We start from the raw sequence: 20,809 nt of genomic DNA, 5'->3' as shown, positions 1-20,809 counted from the left end.
GCTCCTGCGAGCAGGGTCGGACCCTGGCATTATATTGGCTCGGGCACCAATGAGAAAGTGGCCCACAGTTGCGTATGACTTGTTCCTTTGTGGCACACTGAACGGTGCCCAAGGGGGGGATTTTTGTTGGTATAATGTGTTGCAAATGGTGTATTATAAATATACGTTCAGTAACATTGGCCAAAGCTATTAGCTGCTTAGTAAAGTAGCTCATCAAACTGGCTCACTTGGCCAAAAATCGGGTCACTTTTGAACCAAAAAACGGGCCCATACCAGCATGTTGGCGCTGGCTTTTTCAGGCGTTGCCCTATTCCCCTGCAGGCCAGTCTGATCCTGCCTCCGAGTCCCTGTGCACGCAGGTTTGGAGCCCCGTGGCAAAGGAGATGGTGTGCAGTGTCCGGCGGCCAGCACCCCGCGTCAAAGTCCCTCAGCGTCTCGGTCCTCTCGGAGTGAAAAGTATGCCTAGAAAAGACTAGGGTGTTTCTTGGTTGCTTTAGGGCACAACGGACCTATATATTTGTCAAATATGCAAATTATGTACGTACGTGAAATAAAACGTATCATCATCTGCAAAGAGACTATTTTGTCTTTTACCAGTTACTCCCTTGCCGCCCACATAGGTGAAAGTAGGAATCTTCTTCAACCAGCAGGGGGCGCACATGTGTTACGCTTGGATTGACTGGTTCCGATAAAGCGCAGGTTATCGTTCTGTAGAGAGAGATATTCCCGTGCCCTGAGATATTCCCGTGCCCTCCATCTCAGTTCTAAGGGACTTCTGGAAGCATTGCAAAACAAGAACACCTGTTTTTCTTTACGGTACAAGTCCGCCATGAAGAACACACACTGTGCAGCAACACAGCCAGCCCAGTGTGTTGGTTATTTTAGAAACATAATTGATAAAGTTGTATAGATGTGCTGTTCTGTTCCACTAACATTGGAGTTGCCCATGCATGCTCATATCCACACACATGCTCTATACATTCTGGTAATACGTTTTGCTTTGCTAATTCCGTGATACTAGAATCCACCCCAAAAAATAGTTCGGCGAGGAAGCGTGCTTGACACTCAAACGTTTGCTGTTCAGAACTAGACTGTGTTTCCTAGCTCCTAATCTGGGTAGGAGGTTGTCGAGGGAGAGAAGCCACACACAGGTGCTGGCTCGGCTCCCTCATGAATGCTGCACTTACCGCAGTCTGGCCCGGCCACAGGCGTAGGTTAGTCGATGGAAGCGCCGTGTACCAGGCCCCGCGGGGGTCCCCCATCCACACTCTGCTTCCGTGGCCATCCTGTGTGCGTACACCTCCCGGTGCACCTGTCCCTGCGAATCGTTCCCTGGCAGCAGTGCGCACGCAGAGCAGCAGGTATTGGGGGTGTGGCTGCCTTGAGGGAGGCTGTCGGCCCAGTTTTAGATCGTGGTCGGCCTCCTGTGAGTAATGGAGTCCACCCACGCACGGCTCTTGCCACATCTGGCCGCACTGCCGTCTCTGCATTCCTCGGGAAAACCACCGGCTCCCTTTACTGGCTCCTGTGAGGAAATACGAATCCAACCTGCGCCGCCAGTGGGAAATTAGGTCTGGCATCTACGCACTTCTTTGCTCATTGTCGGCACATCTTTATTCTGCCCATGGCCCACTCTATGCAGCCCATCAATACAGGCATTTAATCTATAGACAGACTCATACAAGATAAACACACACGAGTTACACCCGCGAAAATTAATAATTAAATGCATGCAATGTTATATTTATTTAGCTATTGCCACTAAAGAAATAAAACATGGATTTAAAGCGTTCACAATAAACTTAAGTGTTTCAAATGAAAACATAATGGAATCAAGGCCCCGCAATGACAAAATGCCGGTTTCGTACACTGCTAGAAACTGTCTTGCTTATGTATGCCGTGTTCTAATTGTGCAGGCTGCCTTCACAAATTCTGCGATTATAAACTGCCCTCGTCATAATTATAGGGCACAGGGAAAGCGAGCTTTGGCAAATAGACAAATCCTCGTGGCACAAAGGTGACCTTTGAAGGCTTTATTTTTGGCCATGGCGGGGTTAACGCCTGTGGGGACAAGGGATTATCTCCAACGAAAACGGGGCTTCTTGTTTTAGAACGTACTAAATAAAAGGTGATAGGTGCGGGTGAACTACACTGTGTCAAGGGACTCTGCTCTAATAGGGGTAGTGGTCTCCCTCTGTGATATATAGCGTTCAGCCCGCTCCTTGACCCTAATCATTGTCTCAGGGATATAGTGCCAAACACGCTTTTACAGACCCAACACACAGTCTCTGTGATATATAGCATTCAGCCCCGCCCTTGACAATAATCATAGGGCCTCATTACAAGTACACCGGTCCAGACTTAACGTCGCTGGTATAACCATACTGGCACCATTTTCGCGTCCGCCTAATCATGACCTGCGGACCCGGAAATCGCACCACCTTCAACCGCCACTGCAGAGTTTAGGCTCCCGTAAACTCTGCCTGCACGGAAACCCCTCCGTTACCGGCAATACTAAACACCGCGAGCATCACAAGTAGCGCGGACATGGAAACACCACCAGAAAAATGGCGTTAAAACCGTGATCACGGTGGCGGTACCGCCGCCACCGTGAACATGACGTTAAATAGTGCCTGGTGACCTGAATCAGGGCACAGGTGCATCAAATCGGCCCAGCTGGACCCAGCAGGCCACTGGGAGCGCCGGAGACGTGTTGATGCTCCGGTCCCCGGCGCGAACTGCCGTGGGCACCGCCTTTATTTCGAAAGCGCATGCGCGAACCTCGCTGAGGCTCGCGCATGCGTACAACAGTGTATGCCGTACACAACATCCCTCCTTTTCCCCCCAAACAACAAATAATGGACAACTGGCGAACCAACGTGGTTCTATTCAAAACTTTCACTGTCATTGGTCACTGTTCATGGTGCCGGGTCCATGATAAAGTCTTGGAACCTCTGCGGGGGCCTTTGCCCTACTCGGCTCGGGTACCTGCGTGCCTCACCATCGGGGATCTCGGGTGTCTCTGGCCTCTCTGGCGGTCCGTCATTTCCCAGCGGCGCTTCGGTAGTTTGATCAGGGCCTTGACGGGGTGCTTCCTCACATGTCGTTGGCCCTATGCGCTTGAAGAATGAGCCATTTCTCGTTACGGTGACCCGGGCTTTGGCAGCGGTGATCATTGACCCTTTTACGTGCGTCACCCCCAGTGGTTGTGTCTCGTATGTCATCAACAGCTTTCCTTCGGGTCTCCTATTGCAGACTAGCACAGTGTCTCCCACTGCGATCTCTCTCTCAGGTTGTCTTCGCCATGCTGTCTCATGCTCATTTTGATCCGCTCTCTCTGCTTCCACCTGGGTATTGTCGATCACTCCCGGGCTTCTCCCTTCGGCTTCAGGAATCAGTCCTCTTGGTATTCTCTTGAAAAGCGCCTCGGCGCGGGCAATCCCAGTGGATCGATGCGGAGTGGTGCGGTACTCACGGAGAAACTCAAATAGGTTATGCCGTAGGTCTTCCCCTCCGTTTGCCGATATGCGAAACACTTTATTCAGCGTCTGCATGAAGCGCTCTACTTCACCATTTGCTCTCGGCCAGAGCGGCGTGACTTTTCGATGCCTTATTCCCCTTTCTTCACAATATCTAGCAAATTGCTTTCCTCGGAAGGGTGCACCATTGTCCAAGCATATCTCAAAGGGGAAACCATGTGTGGCGAATATTTTGTCCATCGCCAGGGTGGTGTGGTCGCTAGCTGTGGATTCGACTAGCTCCACCTCCGGATATCGTGACCACTGGTCGGTAACCACTAGGGTGTATAGTCCTCTGCCTGTGGAACCGAAATCCGCGTGTACCGTCCCCCATGGTACATTGCTCCTTTCCATGGTCTGAATGGGCGGCCTTCTCTCCACCGGGCATGTGGCTTGGCAGGGAATGCAGGTCCTCACAAACTCCGCCACTCTATGCTCCAGATCGGGAAACCAAACTTTAAGCCTGAGGCGCGCTTTCATCTTGGCCATCCCCTGATGTCCTTTGTGGGCCAGTTGAAGGACTTTCACCACCAATGCCCTGGGTATTACGATCTGGTGTCCTCTCAACAACAGCCCGTCTGTTGTCACCGATAACTCGTTTCAAGCCTTCCAGAGTATTTGTAGATCTCTTTGTACCTCTACGTTCCTTCGAGCATTGTTCAAAAGGATCTCCCGCCACTCTCCCGTGGCCACTGCACTCTTCACTCTCAGAAATGCTTCGTCGGAGTTGGATTCGTCGGCAATTTCCTGTCTTGACAGAGCGAGGGGCATTGCGGATTCGATGACCATGCGAATGACATCCACACAGTCCGCTACTTCTGTCAAGTCCCTGGAGCGTCCTGAGCCTGGGTGGCGGGAGAGATAGTCTGCTGGGTTATGTGTCCGTGGGCGATACAGCAACCTGACGCCGTATTCCATTAGCGACAGCATCCACCTTTCTATTCGAGGGGGTGGCTTGGAGGAGGTGCCTGACAAAATAGGTATTAGAGGCTTGTGGTCGGTGACGACTACAATGGGTTTACCCAGGATGTATATTCTGAAATGCTTGCACCCCCACAGAATGGCAAGGGCCTCTCGCTCAATCTGGGAGTATCTCCTTTCTGTGTCGGTGAGAGCCTTGCTGGCATATGCAATGGGTCGCATGGCCCCTTGTCCGTCTGCTTGCATGAGGACTGCCCCCAGCCCCACCTGGCTGGCATCAACCACAATTTCAGATTCACGGCCAGGGTTGAAATAGGCCATGGTTTCTTGTTCAGACAAGGCCTCCTTGATGGCCGTGAAGGCTCTTTTCTCCTTTTCCGTCCATGACCACGCTATCTCATTTCTTGTGAGCGCTCTTAGGGGTTCTGACAACAAAGCCAAGTCTCTAATAAAATGGCCACAATAATTAACCATCCCGAGGAAACGTCGTATTTCTGCCGGTGATGTTGGCGGGGAGGCTTTCTTGATATCTTTTACCTTCTCTGGATCCGAGGAGATGGCACCGGCATGGAATATGAACCCAAAGAATTCCAATTTGTCCTTCAAGAACTCGCACTTTTCTTTGTGCAAAGTCAGCCCCACGCTGCGTAACCTTTCAAAAGTGCTCTCCAATCGCTTGAGGTGTTCAGCTTCAGACCTCGCAAAGACTAAGATGTCATCCGACATATTGATGACCCCTTTTAGTCCGGACAGGGCTCCTCTGATGGCATTTTGGAAAACCTCTGCCACAGATGAGATCCCAAAGCTTAATCTTTTATACTGGTATAACCCCTCATGAGTTGTGAATGTCGTAATGTATCTCGACTCGGGGTGGAGCTCCAACTGGTGGTAACCTGATCTTAAATCCAGTTTCGAAAAAACTATTGCTCCCTGGAGTTCCCCAACAATGTCATCTAGGGTGGGTGTGAGATGACGTTCTCTTTTGATCGCGACATTGGGTAACCTCATATCTACACAGATACGTACTGCCCCGGGCTGTTTGGGCTTCGGGGCCACCACAATTGGAGAGACCCAGGGAGTGGGTCCTTCTACCCTTTCGATAATGTCACGATCCACCAGTAGCTGTAGCTCTTCCTCCACTTGTGCCCTCAAGTGAAAGGGAATGCGGCGATGTTTGAGCGCAGTCGGTCTCACAGACCCATCAATGCGTAGCCGTATGGGTTCGGCTTTCAGTTTTCCAATGCCCTCGAAGAGTGTCTCAAATCGTTGTAACAGACAGTCCAGATCAGTGTGGTACACTGCAAGAGTGAAATGTACAATGTTCAGCGCCTCTGACGCGGCACAGCTTAGAAGGGAGTGCGGGCTTACGCTGGTGACAAAGAACCTCGCTTTAATGGTGTTTTGTCCATGGGTCACCGGGGCCACAAACACACCTTGGATGGGGAGGGGCGCATCTCCCTCAAATGCATATATTTGTGCTTTGGATGCTGACAGGTCTGGTGGGCCTGGGAGTGCCTTGTAGTGCTTGGTTGCTAAGACACAGACCGACGCACCCGTGTCTATGAGGACGGGAGTGGGAATTTCACCAATGTTGGCGGTACATGTGGGTTGGCGTCTTGTGCCAGGACCTTTCGCTGGAAACGAAGAAAATCTCTTCCTCCTCCTCTTCGTCTTCAGCGATATTTAGGTCTTGCATGTCCTGATCAATAGACGATATGCCTCTTACTCTGCAAGTACCACCCCTTCCAACTCTCTCCGGCCCTCTCGACGCTGCTACAGGTGCGGAGGCTCTGCGTACTCTCGCATAGTGTCCTGGCGTGCCACACTGGCCACACACCCTCGACTTCGCCGGGCATTCGCCACCGTGCGGGAGGTAATACCCACAGTAAGAGCACGATTAAGTGGTACCTGACGTTGAAGGGCCATCTGCTCTCTTTGGAGTCCATCTCGCTCTCCCAGGGGCGGATCGTCCTACCGCGAATGCCTCTTCATCTTTCCTGGAATGTGTGGCAGCATCCATCCTGGCCCCTCTGGCTTCCGCCAGTTCATACGCTCTCCCCATGTCCAAAATCTGCTGTAGAGTCAGTCCAGGCTCTCTCAGAACCTGTCTTCTCAGTTTGCCTGAGCTGCACCCTTGCAGTAGCTGGTTGCGAACCATTTCCTCCTCGTTCTCCCATCTGCAGGAGCTCGCTAGGTGTCTCAGGCGGGCACAAAACTTGTCCAACGACTCATCATCCAGTTGTTTTTCGGCACCCATGACAAATCTGTCGAAATCCACATTTGCCACGGGAAGAAAATGGTCCCGGAGTGCTTGCTTGACTGCATCATACGTTACTCTCGGGATGTTGAGAGAGTCATATATCTTGTGGACCTCAGTCCCTGCCGAGTATATCATAATGGCAATCTTCGCCTCATCATCTCTTTCCCCCGAGGCTCTGAAAAACATTTCCAGTTTCCTGACCCACAAAAGCCACTTGGGGCCCAGTTTGGATGGGGGCCCTGTGGTATCAAATTCAGGCATGGGGGCTAAAGTGCTGTGCGTTCTGCGTGGTATCGGGGCAACAGCACCCTCTTCATCTGTCTCCTCCCCCATTACGGCAACCGGTACTCACAATTGCTGCCACCAAATGATGATGTGGTGTGGCTTCGACGTGTAATATGGCCAGAGAGTTCACAATTCCTCTTCTTTCTTCAAATAGTGCCACAGCCTTGCACCAGCTGGGCTGTGGAGGGTCCAAAAATTGGCAGGAAAAATTGCAGCTGGCAGATGACGCACAAGCACCCTCACAGGCCGCAACCACTGCAACTGCGTATGAGAATGAGGAAAAAAAAACAAGATGACTGCTGGCCTTTCAAGCGGGTCCGTAATCACAGAGCAACGTTCCGTCTCTCCGACGCTGTCGGAGCAGAGAACGACTCCGATCCCACTTCATCGCCAGTGCTGTGTGCTGGGGTGGGGGAACACACGGCCGGGGCCCCTCACACTCGCTCTCATGCATGCACAGGCATTCATGCAAGAACACACGCCGGAGACGTGTTGATGCAACGGTCCCCGGCGCGAACTGCCGTGGGCACCGCCTTTATTTCTAACGCGCATGCGCGAACCTCGCTGAGGCTCGCGCATGCGTACAACAGTGTATGCCGTGCACAACAGCCGCACTGCCGTCCCTGCATTCCTCGGGAAAACCACCGGCTCCCTTTACTGGCTCCTGTGAGGAAATACGAATCCAACCTGCGCCGAAAGTGGGAAATTAGGTCTGGCATCTACGCACTTCTTTGCTCATTGTCGGCACATCTTTATTCTGTCCATGGCCCACTCTATGCAGCCCATCAATACAGGCATTTAATCTATAGACAGACTCATACAAGATAAACACACACGAGTTACACCTACGTAAATTAATAATTAAATACATGCAATGTTATATTTATTTAGCTATTGCCACTAAAGAAATAAAACATCGATTTAAAGCGTTCACAATAAACTTAAGTGTTTCAAATGAAAACATAACGGAATCAAGGCCCCGCAATGACAAAATGCCGGTTTCGTACACTGCTAGAAACCGTCTTGCTTATGTATGCCGTGTTCTAATTGTGCAGGCTGCCTTCACAAATTCTGCGATTATAAGCTGCCCTCGTCATAATTATAGGGCACAGGGAAAGCGAGCTTTGGCAAATAGACAAATCCTCGTGGCACAAAGGTGACCTTTGAAGGCTTTATTTGTGGCCATGGCGGGGTTAACGCCTGTGGGGACAAGGGATTATCTCCAACGAAAACGGGGCTTCTTGTTTTAGAACATACTAAATAAAAGGTGATAGGTGCGGGTGAACTACACTGTGTCAAGGGACTCTGCTCTAATAGGGGTAGTGGTCTCCCTCTGTGATATATAGCGTTCAGCCCGCTCCTTGACCCTAATCATTGTCTCAGGGATATAGTGCCAAACACACTTTTACAGACCCAACGCACAGTCTCTGTGATATATAATCATAGGGCCTCATTACAAGTACACCGGTCCGGACTTAACGTCGCTGGTATAACCATACTGGCACCGTTTTCGCGTCCGCCTAATCATGACCTGCGGACCCGGAAATCGCACCACCTTCAACCGCCACTGCAGAGTTTAGGCTCCCGTAAACTCTGCCTGCACGGAAACCCCTCCGTTACCGGCAATACTAAACACCGCGAGCATCGCAAGTAGCGCGGACATGGAAACACCACCAGAAAAATGGCGTTAAAACCGTGATCACGGTGGCGGTACCGCCGCTACCGCGAACATGACGTTAAATAGTGCCTGGTGACCTGAATCAGGACACAGGTGCATCAAATCGGCCCAGCTGGACCCAGCAGGCCACTGGGAGCCTACAAAAGGGCCAAACCCAGGCCAACTCAAAACAGAACCATGCAGGCAGCAGCTCTAGTAGCATTGGGACTGGGCCTACTCAACCAACAGGCAGCACTGCATGATGGCAGTAATGTTGCAGAAGAGGAGGCGGAGGCGTAGGTGGTGCAGGTGGCAACCAGCTACCCATGGCAAACCCCATTGTCCAGCCGGCACCACCCCGCAGGCAGCCTGCAATACTACGTATCAGGGCCTCACCCTGGAACCTTACCCCAGGACAGATCCACACATTATACCGGCTGGACCATCCAACAATCCTGTACATCAACGCCATGATAGAGGACGACATCAGCAGCCACATAGACACCCCCACCGCCACCCCCCCCTCCTGAAGGTTGTGTCTGTTCTGCATTTTCTTGGCACCGGTACCTATCAACACACAGTTGGTGAGCTGCACGGCCTATCACAACCCTGTTTCTCAAAAATCCTGGTACAGGTACTGGATGCCCTGTTGCACCATGTGTCTGAACAGATTGCCCTACACCGTACCCTCCCCCAGGTAATTGCCACCAAGTTGGCCTTCCATGCCATAGCAGGCATGCCAAATTGCATAGGTGCAGTCAACTGCACCCACATTGAGCTGACAGTACCACGCGCAATCGAGATGGTGTTCCGCAAGAGGAAACAGTACCACTCACTGAATGTACAGATGTTATGTGATGCCACGCAAGTGATAACACATTGCTGCACACGTTTCCCAGGCTCATTCCATGACTCATTGGTACTGCGGAATTCCACATTGCCACGGTACATGGAACGCTATACTGGTCAAAGCACATGGCTATTGGGTGAGTACAGCTGCCAATGCACCGGCCCTGTGCAAGTGGTGTGTGTGTGTCCAGGGCAATGAGCAATGTGAGTGTGCCACTGAGATTGCACATGCATCACCCCCCGCCCATCAAATGAATAGATAGCAGAACCCAAACATCACAAAGCAACACATGACAGGTTGCCACAGTGTCCCCGTACACACCCTGCAACATGACACACACAGCCTGAACTGCTGCTGGCACATACACCTGGAGCCACTGTAAACCCACACCCACAATATGCAACACTGCCCTCCCAATGCACATGATGCCTGTACATGAGATGTCCTGCATCGACTACATCATCACAGTAGACTGACTCTGCTATGTGTGCACATCACTGCACAATGCCATACCCAGAAGCCAATTTCACCCGCAGGGCAGAGTACACATGCACACCAATGCATTGGTCAATGTACAGTTGCCAACGTCCTCTACGATGGCCAAAGAACAGAACCACCCACCGGTCCAACCACTGCATGCCAGATATGCATGAATGAACAATGACACAAGATTGCACTGCATCTGATGAAGACATGATACTACAAACACTGACATGTCCCCCACATCTACATCCCATGTAGTTGATGCAGGATATGCACTCACGCCATGGCTGATGACGCCTGTACGGAGGCCAAGGAACAGGCATGAAGAGGTGTACAACAGGGCACATGTCCGCACACGTGGCATGATTGAGAGGACATATTGACTACTGAAGGCCCGGTTCCGCTGAACTCCAGCTGATGGAACGATTCCAAGTCATCCAGGGTGGGCACCTCCCCCTGTGGCCCTGTATCAGACTGTACTGCCGGGGCACTGTTGTCACTACGTGCTGCCTCCTCTGCAGTGCATATGCTCTCTGTGGTGGGTTACATTGGCATGATGGGTGCCCGTGGCACCTGTGTTGCATCAGGCCACGTGGAGAGGGTGGAGATGTTGGTGATGGTGGCTGGCACATGTGTTGCAGTTGCTACTGTGGGCAGAGATGCCGAACTGCTGGCAGCATCCTCCTGGGCAGGGGCACTGGCTTGCACACGTGCAGGAGCTGATTGCCTGGGCTGTTGTGCAGTATCACTGTCACTCGATATGGCTGTGGGGACACAGAGGGCATGCATTTAGTTATGTGGTGGTGCCTGATGGGTGCATCACAAGCATCATACAGGTTGATCATTTAATAGTAGCATTTACATGCATCTGCTTGTTGCCGGTAATGCATTGCAGTGATATGGGTCACCATCTGGATCATGATGGGTCCTTTGGCCCAGTCATGCACTGCCTGGGGGGGGGGGGGTTGTTAATGGGTCCTTTGGCCCAGTCATGCACTGCCTGGGGGGTGGGAAGGGTTGTTAATGGGTCCTTTGGGCCACTCCTGGCCTCAACATATACTCACATGGCATTCATATTTGCGCACTTACCAGCATCTGCAGGTCGACTCACTCCTGCCTCAGCATCCCCGATCCCATGGATGCCATCAAGGTGGAGGACACTGCTGCAGTGCTCCTCCCATGTTTACAGCCTCAGTGGGGAAGGGGGTCCGCCACCTGTCCCACTGCTGCGTTGGCGGAGTGTGAAGATCAGGTTCCGCACCCTCAGCATAAGGTCGTCCCACCGCTTGTGGCAGTCCTTTATGCTCCTCACAGTCACTCCCACAGCGGTGCACTTGCGTGCTGCTTCCACCCACACTTCCTTCCTCCGCTGCTGTGTAGCATGCCGTTGATCGGCACTAAACAGCATCTCAGCATGCTCCACTATGTGCTCAACCAGAACAGTTAGCTCCGCCTCACTAAAGCGCTGTTTGCGATGCCTCTGGGATGGAATCCTGGCAGACATGCTGGTGGTCCCTTTTGGCTTCTCACAGTGTGGATTCTGCTTGTGCTGACTCTGGATGGCAATGGATTGTGCTTTATATGATGGCCGCCTCTCTTTTTCCTGTTTTGGCGATCATGGTATTTCCGGTTCCGTGGCCACAGTGGCGGACACAGGTTTTACGATACTTGTGGCTCCAGTATGTCCATTTCTGTGGGTGTTTCTGTGGCTGCGGTTATACCGTTTCCACGTCCGTGTGGTGCGCGCGGCCAACAGTGCGTAATCGGCCAGTCTTTCAGCAACCTTGCGGACGCAGAAACTTTGTTACCACCGCCGTGGAATCACCGCAGTCCGGACCGGAAAAGTTGTAATGAGGCCCATAGTCTCAGGGATACAGTGCCCAGCACACTTCTACACTCCCAAAGCACAGTCTCTGGGATATAAAGCGTTCAGCCCGCTCCTTGCCAAAAATCATAGTCTCAAGGATATAGTGCCCAGCATGCTTCTACACTCCCAAACCACAGTCTCTGGGATATATAGCATTCAGCCCGCTCTTTGCTCTTAACCCTAGTCTCAGGCATATAGTGCCCAGCACGCTTGCACAGTCTCTGGGATATATAGCATTCATCCCGCTCCATGATCCTCATCATAGTCTCAGGGGTATAGTGTCCAGCCTGCTTCTACACTCTAAAAGTACAGTCTCTGGGATATAAAGCGTTTAGCCCGCTCCTTGACTCCAATCATAGTTTGAGGGATAAAGTGCCCAGAACACTTCTACACTCCCAAAGCACAGTCTCTGGGATATATAGCGTTCAGCCCTGTCCTTTCAACCTAATCATGGTCTCAGGGAGATAGTGCCAGCAAGCTTCTACACTCCCAAAGCAAAGTCTCTGGGTTATATAGCGTTCAGGCCGGCCCTTGACAATAATCATAGTCTCAGGGATATAGTGCCCAGCATGCTTCTACACTCCCAAAGCACAGCTTCTTGGATGTATAGCATTCAGCCAGCTCCTTGACCGTAATCATAGCCTCAGGGATATAGCGGCAAGCATGCTTTTACAGACCCAAAGCACAGTCTCTTTGATATATAGCGTTCAGCCCGCCCCTTGACAACAATCATAGTCTCAGGGATATAGAGCCCAGCACGCTTCTACACTCCCAAAGCACACTCTCTGGGATATATTGCGTTCAGCCCGCTCCTTGACAATAATCGCAGTCTCAGGGATATAGTGCACAGTATGCTTCTACACTCCCAAACTACAGTCTCTGCGCTATATAGCATTCAGCCCTCTCCTTGACAATAATCATAGTCTTAGGGATATAGTGCCCAGCATGCTTCTGCACTCCCAAAGCACAGTCTCTGGGATATACAGCGTTCAGCCCGCTCCTTGACGAAAATCATAGTCTCAGGGATATAGTGCCCAGCGCGCTGATACACTCCCAAACAAAAGTCTCTGGGATATATAACATTCAGCCTGCCCCTTGCCCCTAATCATTTTCTCAGGGATATAGTGCACAGCGCACTTCTACACTCCCAAAGCATAGTCTCTGGGATATATAGTGTTCAGCCTGCTCCTTGCCCATAAACCTAATCTCAGGCATATAGTACCCAGAATACTTCTACACTCTCAAAGCATAGTCTCTCGGATATATAGCGTTCAGCCCGCTCTTTGAGCCTAATTATAGTCTCAGGGATATAGTGCCCATAACACTTCTACACTCAACAGTCTCTGGGATATATAGCGTTCAGCCTGCTCCTTGACCCTAATCATAGTCTTAGGGATATAGTGCCCAGCACGCTTCTGCACTCCCAAAGCACAGTCTCTGGGATATATAGTGTTCAGCCTGCTCCTTGCCCATAAACCTAATCTCAGGCATATAGTACCCAGAATACTTCTCACTCTCAAAGCATAGTCTCTCGGATATATAGCGTTCAGTCCGCTCCTTGACCCCAATTACAGTTTCAGGGATATAATGCCCAGCATGCTTCTACACTCCCAAACCACAGTCTCTGGGATATATAGCGTTCAACCCGCCCTTTGTCCCTAATCATTGTCTCAGGGATATAGTGCCCAGTACGCTTCTACACTGTCAAAGCACAGTCTCTAGGATAAATAGCATTCAGCCCGCTCTTTGAGCCTAATTATAGTCTCAGGGATATAGTGCCCATAACACTTCTACACTCAACAGTCTCTGGGATATATAGCGTTCAGCCTGCTCCTTGACCCTAATCATAGTCTTAGGGATATAGTGCCCAGCACGCTTCTGCACTCCCAAAGCACAGTCTCTGGGATATATAGCGTTCAGCCTGCTCCTTGACCCTAATCATAGTCTCAGGGATATAGTGCCCAGCATGCTTCTGCACTCCCAAAGCACAGTCTCTGGGATATATAGCATTCAGCCTGCTCCTTGACCCTAATCATAGTCTCAGGGATACAGTGCCCAGTATGCTTCTACACTCCCAAAGCACAGTCTCTGGGATATATAGTGTTCAGCCCGCCACTTGCCCTTAAACATAGTCTCAGGCATATAGTGCCCAGCACGCTTGCACAGTCTCTGGGATATATAGCATTCAGCCCGCTCCTTGATCCTAATCATAGTATCAGGGATATAGTGTCCAGCATGCTTCTACACTCTCAAAGCGCAGTCTCTGGGATATATAGCGTTCAGCCCGCTCCTTGACCCTAATCATAGTCTCAAGGATATAGTGTCCAACACGCTTCTACACCTTCAAAGCACGGTCTCTGGGATATATTGCATTCAGGCCGCTCCTTGACAATAATCATAGTCTCAGGGATATAGTGCCCAGACACTTCTACACTCAACAGTCTCTGGGATATATAGCGTTCAGCCTGCTCCTTGACCCTAATCATAGTCTCAGGGATATAGTGCCCAGCACGCTTCTGCACTCCCAAAGCACATTCTCTGGGATATATAGCGTTCAGCCTGCTCCTTGACCCTAATCATAGTCTCAGGGATATAGTGCCCAGCATGCTTCTGCACTCCCAAAGCAACGTCTCTGGGATATATAGCGTTCAGCCTGCTCCTTGACCCTAATCATAGTCTCAGGGATATAGTGCCCATCGTGCTTCTACACTCTGAAACCAAAGTCTCTGGGATATATAGCATTCAGCCCACCCCTTGCCCCTAATCATAGTCTCAGGGATATAGTGCCCAGTATGCTTCTACACTCCCAAAGCACAGTCTCTGGGATATATAGTGTTCAGCCCGCCCCTTGCCCTTAAACATAGTCTCAGGCATGTAATGCCCAGCACGCTTGCACAGTCTCTGGGATATATAGTGTTTAGCCCGCTCCTTGATCCTAATCAAAGTATCAGGGATATAGTGTCCAGCATGCTTCTACACTCTCAAAGCGCAGTCTCTGGGATATATAGTGTTCAGCCCGCTCCTTGACCCTAATCATAGCCTCAGGGATATAGTGTCCAGCATGCTTCTACACTCCCAAAGCACGGTCTCTCGGATATATAGCGTTCAGGCCGCTCCTTGACAATAATCATAGTCTGTGGGATATTGTACCCAACACACTTCTGCATTCCCAAAGCACAGTCTCTGGGATAAATAGTGTTCAGCCCTCTCCTTGACCCTAATCAATGTCTCAGGGATATAGTGTCAAGAACTCTTCTACATTCCCAAAGCACAGTCTATGGGATATATAGCGTTCAGCCTGCCCCTTGCCCCTAATCATAGTCTCAGGGATATAGTGCAAAACACGCTTCTACAGACCCAAAGCAAAGTCTCTGTGATATATAGCATTCAGCCCACCCCTTGACAATAATCATACTCTCAGGGATATAGTGCCCAGCATGCTTCTACACTCCCAAAGCAGTCTCTGGGATATATAGCGTTCAGCCTGCTTCTTGACAAAAATCATAGTCTCAAGGATATAGTGGCCAGCATGCTTCTACACTCCCAAACCACAGTCTCTGGGATGTATAGCATTCAGCCCGCTACTTGAGAATAAGCATAGTCTAAGGGCTATAGTGCCCAGCGCACTTCTACACTCCCAAACCAAAGTCTCTGGGATATATAGCGTTCAGCCCACCCCTTGCCCCTAATCATAGTCTCAGAGATATTGTGCCCAGCACGCTTCTACACTCCCAAAGCACAGTCTCTGGGATATATAGTGTTCAGCCTGTCCCTTGCCCTTAAACCTAGTCTCAGGCATATAGTGCCCAGCACGCTTGCACAGTCTCTGGGATATATAGCTTTCAGCCCGCTCCTTGTTCCTCATCATAGTCTCAGGGGTATAGTGTCCAGCATGCTTCTACACCCTCAAAGCACAGTCTCTGGGATATGTAGCGCTCACCCCGCTCCTTGACCCCAATCATAGTTTGAGGGATAAAGTGCCCAGCACACTTGTACGCTCCCGAACCAAAGTCTCTGGGTTATATAGTGTTCAGGCCGCCCCTTGACAATAATCATAGTCTCAGGGATATTGTGCCCAGCATGCGTCTACATTCCCAAAGTACAGTCTCTGGGATATACAGCGTTCAGCCCGCTTCTTGACCGTAATCATAGTCTCAGGGATATAGTGTCCAGAACACTTCTACACTCCCAAGGCACAGTCTCTGGGATATATAGCGTTCAGCCTGCCCCTTGCCCCTAATCATAGTCTCAGGGATATAGCGCCAAGTGCGCTTCTACAGAACAAAAGCACAGTCTCTTTGATATACAGCGTTCAGCCCGCCCCTTGACAATAATCATAGTCTCAGGGATATAGCGCCAAGCACGCTTCTACACTCCTGAACCACAATCTCTGGGATGAATAGCGTTCAGCCTGCACCTTAACCCTAATCACAGTTTCAGGGATATAGTACCCAGTATGCTTCTACAATCCCCAACCACAATCTCTGCGATATACAGCATTCTGCCCGCTCCTTGACAATAATCACAGTCTCAGGCATATAGTACCCAGAATACTTCTACACTCTCAAAGCATAGTCTCTCGGATATATAGCGTTCAGCCCGCTCTTTGAGCCTAATTATAGTCTCAGGGATATAGTGCCCATAACACTTCTACACTCAACAGTCTCTGGGATATATAGCGTTCAGCCTGCTCCTTGACCCTAATCATAGTCTTAGGGATATAGTGCCCAGCACGCTTCTGCACTCCCAAAGCACAGTCTCTGGGATATATAGTGTTCAGCCTGCTCCTTGCCCATAAACCTAATCTCAGGCATATAGTACCCAGAATACTTCTCACTCTCAAAGCATAGTCTCTCGGATATATAGCGTTCAGTCCGCTCCTTGACCCCAATTACAGTTTCAGGGATATAATGCCCAGCATGCTTCTACACTCCCAAACCACAGTCTCTGGGATATATAGCGTTCAACCCGCCCTTTGTCCCTAATCATTGTCTCAGGGATATAGTGCCCAGTACGCTTCTACACTGTCAAAGCACAGTCTCTAGGATAAATAGCATTCAGCCCGCTCTTTGAGCCTAATTATAGTCTCAGGGATATAGTGCCCATAACACTTCTACACTCAACAGTCTCTGGGATATATAGCGTTCAGCCTGCTCCTTGACCCTAATCATAGTCTTAGGGATATAGTGCCCAGCACGCTTCTGCACTCCCAAAGCACAGTCTCTGGGATATATAGCGTTCAGCCTGCTCCTTGACCCTAATCATAGTCTCAGGGATATAGTGCCCAGCATGCTTCTGCACTTTCAAAGCACAGTCTCTGGGATATATAGCATTCAGCCTGCTCCTTGACCCTAATCATAGTCTCAGGGATACAGTGCCCAGTATGCTTCTACACTCCCAAAGCACAGTCTCTGGGATATATAGTGTTCAGCCCGCCACTTGCCCTTAAACATAGTCTCAGGCATATAGTGCCCAGCACGCTTGCACAGTCTCTGGGATATATAGGATTCAGCCCGCTCCTTGATCCTAATCATAGTATCAGGGATATAGTGTCCAGCATGCTTCTACACTCTCAAAGCGCAGTCTCTGGGATATATAGCGTTCAGCCCGCTCCTTGACCCTAATCATAGTCTCAAGGATATAGTGTCCAACACGCTTCTACACCTTCAAAGCACGGTCTCTGGGATATATTGCATTCAGGCCGCTCCTTGACAATAATCATAGTCTCAGGGATATAGTGCCCAGACACTTCTACACTCAACAGTCTCTGGGATATATAGCGTTCAGCCTGCTCCTTGACCCTAATCATAGTCTCAGGGATATAGTGCCCAGCACGCTTCTGCACTCCCAAAGCACATTCTCTGGGATATATAGCGTTCAGCCTGCTCCTTGACCCTAATCATAGTCTCAGGGATATAGTGCCCATCGTGCTTCTACACTCTGAAACCAAAGTCTCTGGGATATATAGCATTCAGCCCACCCCTTGCCCCTAATCATAGTCTCAGGGATATAGTGCCCAGTATGCTTCTACACTCCCAAAGCACAGTCTCTGGGATATATAGTGTTCAGCCCGCCCCTTGCCCTTAAACATAGTCTCAGGCATGTAATGCCCAGCACGCTTGCACAGTCTCTGGGATATATAGCGTTTAGCCCGCTCCTTGATCCATATCATAGTATCAGGGATATAGTGTCCAGCATGCTTCTACACTCTCAAAGCGCAGTCTCTGGGATATATAGTGTTCAGCCCGCTCCTTGACCCTAATCATAGCCTCAGGGATATAGTGTCCAGCATGCTTCTACACTCCCAAAGCACGGTCTCTCGGATATATAGCGTTCAGGCCGCTCCTTGACAATAATCATAGTCTGTGGGATATTGTACCCAACACACTTCTGCATTCCCAAAGCACAGTCTCTGGGATAAATAGTGTTCAGCCCTCTCCTTGACCCTAATCAATGTCTCAGGGATATAGTGCCAAGAACTCTTCTACATTCCCAAAGCACAGTCTATGGGATATATAGCGTTCAGCCTGCCCCTTGCCCCTAATCATAGTCTCAGGGATATAGTGCAAAACACGCTTCTACAGACCCAAAGCAAAGTCTCTGTGATATATAGCATTCAGCCCACCCCTTGACAATAATCATACTCTCAGGGATATAGTGCCCAGCATGCTTCTACACTCCCAAAGCAGTCTCTGGGATATATAGCGTTCAGCCTGCTTCTTGACAAAAATCATAGTCTCAAGGATATAGTGGCCAGCATGCTTCTACACACCCAAACCACAGTCTCTGGGATGTATAGCATTCAGCCCGCTACTTGAGAATAAGCATAGTCTAAGGGCTATAGTGCCCAGCGCACTTCTACACTCCCAAACCAAAGTCTCTGGGATATATAGCGTTCAGCCCACCCCTTGCCCCTAATCATAGTCTCAGAGATATTGTGCCCAGCACGCTTCTACACTCCCAAAGCACAGTCTCTGGGATATATAGTGTTCAGCCTGTCCCTTGCCCTTAAACCTAGTCTCAGGCATATAGTGCCCAGCACGCTTGCACAGTCTCTGGGATATATAGCTTTCAGCCCGCTCCTTGTTCCTCATCATAGTCTCAGGGGTATAGTGTCCAGCATGCTTCTACACCCTCAAAGCACAGTCTCTGGGATATGTAGCGCTCACCCCGCTCCTTGACCCCAATCATAGTTTGAGGGATAAAGTGCCCAGCACACTTGTACGCTCCCAAACCAAAGTCTCTGGGTTATATAGTGTTCAGGCCGCCCCTTGACAATAATCATAGTCTCAGGGATATTGTGCCCAGCATGCGTCTACATTCCCAAAGTACAGTCTCTGGGATATACAGCGTTCAGCCCGCTTCTTGACCGTAATCATAGTCTCAGGGATATAGTGTCCAGAACACTTCTACACTCCCAAGGCACAGTCTCTGGGATATATAGCGTTCAGCCTGCCCCTTGCCCCTAATCATAGTCTCAGGGATATAGCGCCAAGTGCGCTTCTACAGAACAAAAGCACAGTCTCTTTGATATACAGCGTTCAGCCCGCCCCTTGACAATAATCATAGTCTCAGGGATATAGCGCCAAGCACGCTTCTACACTCCTGAACCACAATCTCTGGGATGAATAGCGTTCAGCCTGCACCTTAACCCTAATCACAGTTTCAGGGATATAGTACCCAGTACGCTTCTACAATCCCCAACCACAATCTCTGCGATATACAGCATTCTGCCCGCTCCTTGACAATAATCACAGTCTCAGGCATATAGTACCCAGAATACTTCTACACTCTCAAAGCATAGTCTCTCGGATATATAGCGTTCAGCCCGCTCTTTGAGCCTAATTATAGTCTCAGGGATATAGTGCCCATAACACTTCTACACTCAACAGTCTCTGGGATATATAGCGTTCAGCCTGCTCCTTGACCCTAATCATAGTCTTAGGGATATAGTGCCCAGCACGCTTCTGCACTCCCAAAGCACAGTCTCTGGGATATATAGTGTTCAGCCTGCTCCTTGCCCATAAACCTAATCTCAGGCATATAGTACCCAGAATACTTCTCACTCTCAAAGCATAGTCTCTCGGATATATAGCGTTCAGTCCGCTCCTTGACCCCAATTACAGTTTCAGGGATATAATGCCCAGCATGCTTCTACACTCCCAAACCACAGTCTCTGGGATATATAGCGTTCAACCCGCCCTTTGTCCCTAATCATTGTCTCAGGGATATAGTGCCCAGTACGCTTCTACACTGTCAAAGCACAGTCTCTAGGATAAATAGCATTCAGCCCGCTCTTTGAGCCTAATTATAGTCTCAGGGATATAGTGCCCATAACACTTCTACACTCAACAGTCTCTGGGATATATAGCGTTCAGCCTGCTCCTTGACCCTAATCATAGTCTTAGGGATATAGTGCCCAGCATGCTTCTGCACTCCCAAAGCACAGTCTCTGGGATATATAGCGTTCAGCCTGCTCCTTGACCCTAATCATAGTCTCAGGGATATAGTGCCCAGCATGCTTCTGCACTTTCAAAGCACAGTCTCTGGGATATATAGCATTCAGCCTGCTCCTTGACCCTAATCATAGTCTCAGGGATACAGTGCCCAGTATGCTTCTACACTCCCAAAGCACAGTCTCTGGGATATATAGTGTTCAGCCCGCCACTTGCCCTTAAACATAGTCTCAGGCATATAGTGCCCAGCACGCTTGCACAGTCTCTGGGATATATAGCATTCAGCCCGCTCCTTGATCCTAATCATAGTATCAGGGATATAGTGTCCAGCATGCTTCTACACTCTCAAAGCGCAGTCTCTGGGATATATAGCGTTCAGCCCGCTCCTTGACCCTAATCATAGTCTCAAGGATATAGTGTCCAACACGCTTCTACACCTTCAAAGCACGGTCTCTGGGATATATTGCATTCAGGCCGCTCCTTGACAATAATCATAGTCTCAGGGATATAGT

The 20,809-nt window shown here is 50.0% G+C and overlaps 1 protein-coding gene across 1 annotated transcript in view; it reads right to left on the bottom strand.

Moving 5' to 3' along the window:
- Window positions 1-1,334, bottom strand: part of SNX21 (sorting nexin family member 21) — a 267,032-nt gene extending 265,698 nt beyond the window's left edge. Inside the window, exon 1 of the mRNA XM_069651226.1 lies at window positions 1,188-1,334. Within this exon, the coding sequence (XP_069507327.1) occupies window positions 1,188-1,285 (98 nt within the window). The 5' untranslated portion in view covers window positions 1,286-1,334. The remainder of the gene's footprint in view (window positions 1-1,187) is intronic.
- Between the last annotated feature and the right edge of the window lie 19,475 nt (window positions 1,335-20,809).

Source organism: Ambystoma mexicanum, chromosome 3p, assembly GCF_040938575.1.
Source record: "Ambystoma mexicanum isolate Mex_15411 chromosome 3p, UKY_AmexF1_1, whole genome shotgun sequence".
Lineage (NCBI taxonomy): Eukaryota > Metazoa > Chordata > Amphibia > Caudata > Ambystomatidae > Ambystoma > Ambystoma mexicanum.
The sequence above is the reverse complement of the archived record's forward strand: the minus strand, read 5'-3'. Positions and strand labels throughout refer to the sequence as shown.